Genomic DNA, 12,108 nt, shown 5'->3' with positions numbered 1-12,108 from the left:
ATTAGTGTAATGTATGTTTTTTTTTTAATACAAATGCTTAGTCATTCCACATGTTTCTCCTATTGTAACAGACATATTCAAAATCTGTGTAGATCAGATTCAAGTTATGTAGATTTTTGATTTTGTGAGTTATGCAGTGGTCACGAACTGTATCTTCAGCACACTTGTAAACCTACAGATTCAGCACTGATCAGGTAGATTTTTGTCTCGACATGGGGACACTGATCTAAGCCGTTTTGTTATCAGTAAGGTAATTAACTAAATGACAAGATATAGTCCGTGCTTTAAGACAGAATTGCCATGACCAAGAGGGGGGGGGGGGGGGGGGGGCAAGCCCTAGGAAGGCGCAGATGGAATTATTCACGTACCGTAAATCAATGCACAATAATTTTAAATATTGTTATATATATTTTGCATTAAAAGTTGTGGAGATTTGCCGGTTTACATCACTTCTTCATGGAGTAATTTTCTTGAAGTCTGTTGCACAATTATTTTAGTTTTACTAGGTATCATTTACTGGTATCCTTTTGTATCATATCACTCTGAAATGCCTTTGTTTCACATAATCGTATAATGCGTGTTTGAAAAATCTTACATTCCTTGAAAACATAGATTGTTTGCGTATTTCTTCAAACGACAATAGTAGCGGTATAAAGAATAAGAGGGAGGGCGACATGTATGTGTGAATTTTATTTGTTCTTTTTTGTTACAGAGCTACAACGATGGAGATGTCTCAACTTCGTATGACCTGCTAGCAAGAGAGAGCTGGGGCGCATCAGATGGTTCAGATACAGAAACAAGTAGACCACTAAATGACCTACCGGTTGCCAAAAGTAGTGTAAGAGAAAGTGTTTCTAAGAAGGGTAAAATGAAGAAAGTGTACAAGTGTCTTTCTTGCACTGAAATATTCAATTGTCCTAAGGAGAGGAGAGTTCATCGTAGGAGGTTCCACACGGATGCAACAGAAGTACGTAAGGATAAACAATTTGGTGACGTTTTCAGTGCTCCTACTGTGAAGGAAGAACTTGTAGAGACTGTGAAAGTAGAAAATAAAAATGTAGACCTATGCGTTCCTCCTGCTGAGAGCTTGTCTACTGCAAGGACGCCTGACAGTAATGGTCCAAGTAGTTCATCAGCGGTGAAGATTAAGACTGAGAAAACTGATACTCCTGTATTGGATGTGGACCCTGATCAGAAAAAAATAAAAACAGGTGATGGTTTAGTCGCCAAACTCAAACCAGAGCCTGCAGTAGGTGAGACACAGACAGGAAATGGTCCGGAAGACACAGTGAAACAAGAATATAAATGCATTTCAGTGAACTGTGCTTTGGTTTTTACATCGCAAGATGATTTGAAAGAACATGTGCACACAGCACACAAACTCAGAAAGAAACGGGGTTGTCATATCTGTCCAACTTGTCAGGAAGCTTTCAGCACCGACGTTTTGTACCGTGCACATTTAAAAATACATCCTCTGGAATGCAAATATTGTGGAAAGTTCTTCACGAGACATCAGAACCTTAACCTCCATACAAACAGGCATCTAGGAATCAAACCATTTAAGTGCGGTGTTTGTGACAAATCATTTATAACCAAACAAAAATTGACTGAACACACTAATGTTCACACTGGAGAAGCTCCTATTAGATGTGATTTGTGTTGTGAGACGTTTCGCCGGTACAGCAATCTCATACAACATAAAAACAGGTTTGTAGTAATCAAAATTACTTAAATTCTTGCAAACAGTGATTTAAGTCATGTACTAAAGTTTTGCAGCAACAGGTAGGTGATTCATTAAAGTTCATAGTAATAAAAAAGACACATTTAGTAACATGTTATTCTTCAAATGTGATGAACCAAAAGATACTTGTACAATGCAATTAGTGATTAGGTTACTTTCTTAATCAGAACTTTTCCCTGCCAAAAGAGAGAATTTAATGAAAATATTAACATGAATAACAGAATTAATACTATAGTAACGCAGAACACCAATAACTATATGCTAGTTAGTGAAATAGTTTGAACAGCAGCAATCAGTCAAGGTGCACTATTCAGTGAGGTGACTAAAGTCGTGGGATAGCGATATGCACATACACAGATGGTATAAAGGGCAGTGCATTGGACGTGCTGTCATTTGTACTCAGGTGACGCATGTGAAAAGGTTTCACACTTCATTATGGCCTCACGATGGGAATTAACAGACTTTGAACGCAGAATGATAGTTGGAGCTAGACGCATGGGACACCCCATCTCGGAAATCGTTTAGGGAATTAAATATTCCGAGATTCACAGTGTCAAAAGTTTACCGAGAATACCAACTGTCAGGCATTACCTCTCACCACGAACAATGCAGTGTCTCACGGCCTTCACGTAACGATCGAAAGTAGCGGCGTTTTTGGTAGAGTTGCCAGTGCTAGGAGATAAGCAACACTGAGTAAAATGTTGCAAATGCCGCAGAGTTGTCAGTGTTAGCAGACAAGCAACAATGCGTAAAATGATTGCAGAGATCAATGTGGGAAGTACGATGAACGTATCCATTAGGACAGTGTGGCAAAATTTGTCGTTAAAGGACTGTGGCGGCAGACGACCGACTAGAGTGCCTTTGCTAACAGCACGACATCGCCTGCAGCTCCTCTCCTAGGCTCTCATGTCCATATCGGGTGGACCCTAGAAGACTGGAAAACCGTGGCCTTGTCAAATGAGTCCAGATTTCAGTTGGACTCCAGTTGCCTACAGGCACTATGCAAGCTGGTGGGGCCTCCATAATGGTGTGGGCTGTGTTTACATGGAATGGACTGAATCCTCTGGTCCAGCTGAACCAGTCAATGACTGGAAATGATTGTCCGGCTACTTGGAGACTATTTTCCGCCATTCTTGGATTTCATGTTCCCAAACAACGATGGAATTTTTGTGGATCCCAGTACGCCATGTCACTAGGCCACAATTGTTTGCGATTCGTTTGAAGAACAGAATGAGCAATTCGAGCAAATGATTGGGCCACCCACATCACCTGACGTGAATCCAATCGAACATTTAGGATACATAATCGAGAGGTCAGTTTGTGCCCAAAATACTGCACGGGTAACACCTAAGCAGTTATGGACGGCTGTGGAGGCAGCATAGCTCAATATTTCTGCAGGGGGCTACCAACGACTTGTTGAGTCCATTCTCCATCGAGTTGCCGCACTGCGATGTGTGGAAGTAAGTCCGACGCGATGTTGGGAGGTGTTCAAAAATGGCTCTGAGCACTATGGGACTTAAATTTGAGGACGTCAGTCCCCTAGAACTTAGAACTACTTAAACCTAACTAACCTAAGGACATCACACACACCCATGCCCGAGGCAGGATTCGAACCTGCGACCGTAGCAGTTGCGCGGTTCCAGACTGTAGCGCCTAGAACCGCTCGGCCACCCCGGCCGGCTGGGAGGTGTCCCATGACTTTTGTTACCTCAGTATATATCTGTAGATCAAACGTACAGAAACAGAGATTTCAGTAAAATAAGCTAAAAGTTTTATTGCTACTGTGTTTACTACTTTATGAATACGTGTAACTCTTAACATCTTCATGAAACAGGTTGTAAAGAATCATGATTAGCTGATGAAAAACCTTTCATACATTTTATATAGTTTTCAAGTTTGTTGTACACTTGTTAAGTCTGAAATAAATGTTGTGTCTCAAGTCATCTCCTGTTTGGATCTGCACACATTCGGCTTTTGTAGTCTTCAGTATTTACCCAAGACCGCATTTTTATAGCTGTTTCCTCCTATTTCCACCTTCTGATATTCACTTCATAGATGTCTGCAGAGTATAATTCAATTTTTACTGTACCTTTCTGTTGGAGTTGAAGGATATTTTCATTAGTAGAATCACTGTTTAATTGCATTATTATGTCAAATAAACACATGGAAGTCTCTCAGAAAATGTAAAAGAATGCAGAACAGTAGAGAGAACGTGAAGCTGGTGAATGAAAACAAGCTTTGTGTTCTTGTTTATTACAAACAAGCAGAACAAAACAATTTAATTGAAAATAACAAGTGCGGTTCGAATAAATAGCTGTTACGCTGCTGATATTATTATTGTTATTGCCCTCGTGTGTCCGAAGATTAATTTGATGGAGGTCTCCATACCACTCTATCCTGTGCAAGCACCTTCATCTCCGAACAACCACTACAATCTACATCAATTTGAACTTGCTTGCTGAATTGATTCCTTGACCACCCTCTACAATTTTTACCCGTTACACATCATTATTGCACTGATGCTTCATTCAAGCGTCAGATTGTGTCCTATCGACTGATCCCTTAGTTTAGCCTGTGTGTGCCATAAATTTTTCCCAAATTTGACTCAGTACCACCTCGTTAGTAATTCAATCTACCCACCTAATGTTCAATATAATGCTATTGCACACACTGCAAAAGCTTTTAGTCCATGCTTGTGTAAACTATTTATCATCTACATTTCACTTCTGCGCCAGGTGACTCAGCAAATACGTCCAGAAAAGACCACCCAACAGTAAATTTTGTATTCAATGTTAACAAAATCCTCCTTTTCAGAAATACCTTTTGTGCTGTAGTCAGTCTGCATTTCACATCCTCTCTACATTGTCTCTCATCAATTCTGCTGCTGAAACAGCAAACTTCACCTATTTAAGTGCCTTATTTCCTGTTATAATTCTTGTTGCTTCACCTGTTTTTATTTGATACTTCCCATTACTGTTCTTTTACTTTGTTCATCTTGTAACCTCTTTTCAAGACACTATGCATTCTATTCAACTGCTTTTTCAAGTCCTTTGTTATATCTGACAGAATTACCATCTCATCAACAAACCTTAAAGTTTTTATTTCTTCTCCCTGAACTTGACTTCCCTCTCCAAATATTTCTTTGGCTTGCCTTAGTGCATGCTCAACGTACAGATTGAAAAACATCGGACATAGGCTACAACACTCTTTCATGCCCCTTGACGCCCATAACTCCAGTCTGGTTTCTGCATTCAGTTTTAGTCTGCAGTTCATAACGAATAAATTATGCTTAGTGTCCACATCTATCCTTGGAAATAATGTGCAGTGTCAAATATGGTTTCAGAATCTCTTGTTATATCATTTTGTAATATATTTAAAACATTCCTGTGTGTCAATCTCTCTTCCACGTATACAGCCTTCTTTCATCGTTTTTAAACAAACTATTAGCGATTATTATGCCCTGTGGAACATTATGAAAGGTAGCTTCCTTTTAGTCATTTGGCCCATTCCATGTTCTCAGGCTATTTTTTTTCTTCGATTTCTTTTCCTGCTATCGAATTTTTGTTTCCATCACAACTAAATTAACGTCTCCCTTAACTATCTGAATAATTTCTTTATTGACATGTGGAATAATCGGGTCTACTGCCTGATGTTTATGTCACTCTGGCACAATATTTCGGCCACGTAACTCGTTGCCTTCTTCAGGTGCTACCTGAGACTGCCGTATTGGAGTAAATATAGGATGGGGCCCCTTCACGCCCACACTAACGTGGTGACCAAACCAAAAGTTCTACTGTCACCTCCGTAAACATGTTAGTTTTTGAATCAAGCGTCACAGGATGCGGGCTGTGATGTTATCCATGCGTCTGGGTAAGATAACTAATTAACATGGTCCATCAGGAGATAGAAGTGGTCGAAAACGATTGAAGGGTAGCGGTTGTAAGGGCATCGGAAAAAAAGTGCCAAGGCAAGCGCCAAGGGAAAAAACCTCTGCGACAGTAGGACGGGTAGTAAGGGCAGTAGCGGCTTGCGATAGAGCATGCAAGGTGAGGTAAGGTTAGTGTGAGGTATCGTGCATCGTTACCTATGTGCTGCGTGTTCATTAAATGGGTCAGTCCGGGTGCCGCAGCTGGGCTCGCTTATAGTCTCTAGGGCCGGCCGCAGTGGCTTCCTCCCTGTTAACAAAGGAATTCGGCGCGGCAACGCATGCGTTGCTGTTAGGCCCTCTGCTGCGCCTTGTCGTCAGTGACTTGGTACAGCTTCATCAGGCTGGTGCAGAACGGCGGCGGTCGGCCACCGTTCAGCGTCCTCCTCTACTGCACAGCGCAGCCCTTCTTTATTGTAGCTTCTAGGAGCTCCGCTTGTTCAGAGAGCTGCGCCAATTCAGCGTCGGAGGAAGTCAGGCCGTTCGCTCGCGCTTGTGCGATGAATGCTGCCGTTTTGTCTTCTCGATCCCTTGTGGGGGCCGCTCCCGCAGCGGTCGGCGTCGCCACCGGTTCCGCTGGGGCAGCGGTTTTCCTCTTTGGACCTTTCACCTGCGGTGCTGCTGGGGCAACCGCTGGGACAGGCGCGCGAACGTTCTTCTGCGAGGTCGCAGGAGTGTTCGCAGGTACTGCTGCGCTGAGGCCTCGGGCGAAGACTGCTCGCAGTTGCCTCGAGGCCTCTTCCTTCTCTGCAGCCACGGCGGCTGCGAAGGCAGCCCTCTCTGCCGCCATGACGGCTTTGAGGGCTGCAGTGGCCTCCTTCACGGCGGTGCCGAGTTCGAGGCCACATTTCTTCTCGGAAGCGCGAGCTGCATCCTGACTGCCCGTTTCCGAGCGGTCGTCCCTGCCCCTGGCAGGTGGAGCTGCTACTGCGCCGTCCCTCAGCTGCGCCGGACTGTTCTGCGCCCTACGTCGTTTCCGACGTCGTCTTCGCTTCTTCAGCTGCGTCGGTGCGGCCGCGGCCGCCTCGCCACGCTCGGCACGGTTGCACGGTTGCGGCTTGAGAAAGCCGCGCAACCGCGCCAACTGACGACGTGCGGGCCGCCACACCGGACACAGGTCGGCAGAACGTTGCTGCCGCGGTCGCAGGCGCGGCTCTCGTGCTCGCCTGAGCACTTGACGCATGCTTCGCAACATGGCCCTCGCCCTGGCACCTGAAGCACTGGGGCTGGGGTCCATGTCGTAACCGGGAAGCCCAGCAACTTCCGCAAGTCGAAGACGTCGCTCCCGCCGTCGACCGTTTGCACGGTCACGGCATAGAGCGGCGCTCTCTTCCTGTTGGTCCGGTTGTGCAACCTTGCGGTTGCATTACCAAACCCGGCTTGCAGCAGCCCTTCCCGGACCGCTGCCTCATCACAGCACCAGGGTAACCCCCTGAGGAGTGCCTCGGTCGTCTTTATCCTTCCTACGGAAGGTGCCTTCTCACGCGCTGGCGGCGCGTCGACGGTGTGGTCGGCCACTGCGACCTTGATCGCCCTGTGGTCGGCCACGTTTGCAGCTCGAACGCAGATCAGCGAGTCTGTATCGACAGACTCGTAGACCACCTCGTTCCGAGCGCAATTCGTAATGGTGTCGAACAGCGCTGTCCACCCGCCTTTGCACTTGACGTATAAAGGGGGGACAGGCCGCGACTCGTCTTCTCTGGAGTTCCTTGCGTGGTCGGCAAACTCAGTGAGTTGCACAACCGAAGGACCCTTCGTAGCGGCAGGTTTCCTCTGCACACCCTCCTTTCCCATGCTGCGAGGCGCGGAACACGACAATCTGCACGCGTTGTAAAAACGACGTCCGACAACTTGCTTTACGCGGTGCCCACAGCACAGAAACCTCTTCACGAGCTCTCAACGGCCGAGTAAGCGTAGCGCGCAACGGCAACGATGCGCTCGCCTCGCTAGCTCAGGCCGCTCTACTGCCGTATTGGAGGATCTTGTCCAGTATTTATGACCAGAGGGCGCTGGGTGCTCTCTCTGCCCGCCTGGCGCTGCCTGTAATGTGTTGTCTCTTCCCCGGTGCTCCCTCAGACGTCCGCGCCCGACTGGTCGCCATCTGTGGCAGCTGTCTGAGGCCCGTCCTGTGACGTGCGTTCCGATCGCGGTCCGCGCCCGCCTGGTGCTGCTTGTGAGGTTTTGACCCGGACCCGCGTTTGGCGCTCAGTTCGTGGTCCGCGTCCGCTTGGCGCTGCTCCTGAAGTTTTGGCACTTCCCTGGTGCTCCCACGGACGTCCATGCCCACCTCGTCCACCATCTGCAGTTGTGGCAGCTGTCTGAGGCCTGTCTCGCGTCGGGCGCTCCGTTCGCGGTCCACGCCCGCCTGGCGCTACTCCTACGGTATTACTACTTCTTGTGGAATTTCTTGGTTCCTTTCGTTGGGCCCTGATAAGCTCCAGAGCCGAACTCCACGCTGAGCTGGTAACCGCTGTCTCGGTTTATTGGGTTGTCTGTGACCTTGATCTCGATGGCCTCCTTTATGACACTGTCCCAAAATCTTGGAGTCTGGGTCACAATTTTGGTGTTGTTGTAGTCCATGGAGTGACCGAACTCCAGACAGTGCTCCGCTATGGCAGATTTGGTTGCCTGTCCGAGTCTGGTGTGCCTCTGGTGTTCTTTGCCCTGACGTCCACTGTCCTGGTTGTCTGACCAATGTATGATTTTCCACACTGGCACGGGATGTTGTAAATGCCTGGTTTATGTAGCCCCAGGTTGTCCTTCACACTCCCTAGCATTGTTCCAATTTTGGAGGGTGGACAGAAGATACTCTTTATATCATATTTTGAGAAAATTCTGCTGATCTTTGCAGTAATAGGTCCAGCATATGGCAGGTATGCCACCTTCTTCGCCTCATCTGGCTCCTCTTCTGTACCCTGTGGTTGGCTGGTTGCACAAAGTGCCCTTTGGATGTCTGTGGAGGAGTATCCATTTCTGCTGAACACCAGCTGTAAATGTTCTATCTCTGTGGCCAGACTTTCCGTATCCAAGAGAGCCCGAGCCCTGTGAACTAATGTTTTCAAGACTCCATTCTTCTGTGCCGGGTGGTGGCAGCTACTGGTTTGAAGGTATAAGTCAGTGTGGGTGGGCTTACGATACACACTGTGCCCCAGAGTGCCATCTGCCTTCCTCTTGATCAGGACATCCAAGAATGGGAGCTGTCCATCCTTCTCTAGCTCCATAGTTAATTTTATACTTGGGTGGCGTGAATTTAGAAGTTCCAAAAAGTCATCTAGCTTCTCCCTGCCATGGCGCCAAATGACAAAAGTGTCATCGACATACCTAAGAAAGCACTTGGGTTGGTAAGTGGCTGATGCAAGTGCCTCATCTTCGTCTCTCCATTTATTTATTTCAATGGCTTCATCATCTGCAGAGCAACTTAGCATAATATAAACTTGTTGTATTGTTCACTATGTTGTTCATAGTACCTTACGTATATTCCTTTTTATTATTCATTATTGTACCTACTCATTCGATACCCATTCTTGGGTCACCTGACGAGAAGTCCTTGCTGTGCTAAAACCTCACTTCACTAATGACCTATATCCAACTCCAATCTGTCCATTTCCCATTTTAAATTCGCTATCCTTTCTACCTGATTAAGGGATCTAACATTTCATGATCCATCCTATAGAACGCCAGCTGATCCTATTTAAAACTGAAAATATACGAACGACCTGATCTCTCTAGTTGCTTACATTCATAGTAGTTAAAATTACGTGGCTCAGGTATCACTGTTAGTTTAGAGGTGTTTGATTGAATAACGTAAGCAGTAAAAATCCTTTTCCATGAGCACGCTGTATACCCTCTAACAAACTATATAGCAGATTTAATCAAGTGCCGTAGCATATGTTCGTTCGTGTATTTCACGTTTCGTTAATCATAATTTACTGACGTTATCTTCCTTACTTACATATTAATAAAGCCTCTGAGGTGCTTCGCATGTATCACCGCAGATATCAGAATTATCTGAGATATGGCAGCTATTGAAATGTGGAACAGTACTAACATAAATGTCTCCAGTTGCTGGTAGAGGTCACTCAGGATACGGTGGCCGATACGCAGTGACCAGCTTTCATCGTTTGTTCAAAAGAGGCAGCCGACAAGCGTTTGCCCTCTTCCGGCCGGTCGGCGATGGCAGAATGGTGGCGCACGCCCTGCAATCTTTGTCAAATGATTTTATTGGAACTATTTGGTAAAACAATTCATTTTTGCTCTTCATGTAGCATTATTTGTGAGGTTCATTATGATGTTCCCATCATTTCGTTAATGGTCATAATTGTGATATTTACGTGGATGTAAAACATTGCTCGAAATTCGAAAAAAGTCTGCAATGAAAAATAGGGGTCGCTAAGATTTTGCGTTTGGTGGATATTACATAATCTGTTCCTGCGTATGAAATTTAGCTAACGTATTGAATTTTTCTTTAGACTTGGGTGGAGGTCTCTATCTGTTATCAATATGTAAAAATGTGATCTGACGTAGCGTACTCATTTGCGATTGCACCGCGCCACCAATAAAGCCGGAGTGAAATATCCACAACATTCCTCATGTTTCATAAACGATGTGAGATATCGGAATGAGATTCTGGCAAATGATAGCCACGAAGAGAAGAGTATTTTGTCGTATGGGTATTATGCAAATCTTCATTATCTGCCGTGTTATTCCACTAACTACAGACTTTTCCGGTGAAGGAATATAATGTTTAAAGGCTATCTATAGCTGCTGAAACAAGACATTCAACGGGTTTTGGAACAATGTAAGTCATTACATGTTTATTTTGTACCGAAGATGTGCTTTTCCATAAGGTGCTGACCTTGCGTTTCATCCGTTCCTCAATAAACTTACTAAACCACTGTTTCAGAATTCTCTCACAGTTGCGTCTGCACGAAATATTAGTGAAGTTAGACTGAGTAAACTTCGCAGAGTTTTGGCAAAAGAAGTATATTTGAACATGGCAACAATAGAAATGTGTAGGTTTTACTCAAAATTCCCCACTCGTGGCCCTTCTCTCAAAGTTGCAAGTGGTTAACAAACCAGGCGAAATAAATCGCTGCATTTTCGGCGGAATTCGTTTCAGATGCTAACCAAAGAAGAGGACGCCTTTTTGAACGGTCACCAGGCAAGCGTGGCCGTGAAGGGCCCCCGCTTTGCACTGTATTTACGAAAAATGTGAGCGTAGGCTTCAGTTCAGAATGACACTTCCTCCCCAACGCTCTCTCTACTTGTGCCCTGCCGTCTACACATCTACCGACCACGGTGTTCTGCGTGCACTATAATCAGTGTGTACATGCTAAACATTCTTTAGGTAATGTTGATCGTCGGTAATTAGAGTTCTGTTTTTAAATTTCCTCAGTTGTAAAAGAAATCGGCGAGAGGCGTCAACCCGAAATGTGTGCAAAGTTGTGGAATAATGCTAAGGAAGGCTGGAGCTGCAACTCCCGTTTTAAGCGCTGACACCTATATTCTTATTTTCCGACGTAATTTTGGTGGCTTCGTCGAAAGCAGCGCGTTCGTTAGGCAAAATAATCCTACATGATTATGGGAATTTTGGGTGGTGGCTATATCTATTGTTATCTAGTAAAACCAGGGTGACAATTATTTGCACAAAAAAAAATGTTGCGTTGGTATACTTAGCACGCTATGCTCGTTATCCCCCCTGCCCCTTTTCTGTGTTAACATTTTTTCGCAGTTGCATCTATATCTATAGGCAGCAAACCACCGAGAAGTGCGTGGCAGAGGGTACGTCTCTTTGCACAAGTTTTTAGGGTTTGTTTCCATTCTATTCATGTATGGAGCATGGAAAGAATGATTGTTTGAATGCCTCTGTGTGCTATAATTTTGTAATCTTATCCTCACGATACCTATATGAGCGATACATTTGGGATTGTGGTACATTCTTAGTCATCATTTAAAGCCCGATCTTGAAACTTTGTTAGTATACTTCCTCTGTATAGTTTATGTCTATCTTAAAGAGTCTGCCAGCTCAGTTTCTTCAGTATCTCTGCGCCATTTTCCTACAGATGAAACAAACTTGTGATCATTAATGCTGCCCTTCTTCGTGCACATTCAGTGTCCCCTGTTTGTCCTATTTGGCACAGGCCCCACACGCATGGACTATTCTACAACTGGTCGCAAGAGTGATTTGTAGACTGATTGCACTTTCCCAGTATTGTACCACTAAACCGAAGTGTACAACGACTGAACCTATGTGATCATTCCATTTCATATCCCTACAAAGTGTTACTCCCAGGCGTTTTTATGATTTGGCCGATTCCAACAGTGACTCATTGATATTAGTCATAGGTTACCACGTTTTCTTAGTTTTGATATTAGTCATAGGATACCACGTTTTCTTCGTTTTGTGAAGTGAACAATTTTACATTTCTGGACACTAAAAGCA

The 12,108-nt window shown here is 45.0% G+C and overlaps 1 protein-coding gene across 1 annotated transcript in view; it reads left to right on the top strand.

The window, feature by feature from the left end:
- LOC124625027 (zinc finger protein 711) overlaps positions 1–12,108 on the top strand; it is a 178,043-nt gene that overhangs the window by 101,039 nt on the left and 64,896 nt on the right. Inside the window, exon 2 of the mRNA XM_047149145.1 lies at positions 713–1,707. Within this exon, the coding sequence (XP_047005101.1) occupies positions 713–1,707 (995 nt within the window). The remainder of the gene's footprint in view (positions 1–712; positions 1,708–12,108) is intronic.

Source organism: Schistocerca americana, chromosome 1 (genome assembly GCF_021461395.2).
Source record: "Schistocerca americana isolate TAMUIC-IGC-003095 chromosome 1, iqSchAmer2.1, whole genome shotgun sequence".
Classification (NCBI taxonomy): domain Eukaryota; kingdom Metazoa; phylum Arthropoda; class Insecta; order Orthoptera; family Acrididae; genus Schistocerca; species Schistocerca americana.
The sequence above is the reverse complement of the archived record's forward strand: the minus strand, read 5'-3'. Positions and strand labels throughout refer to the sequence as shown.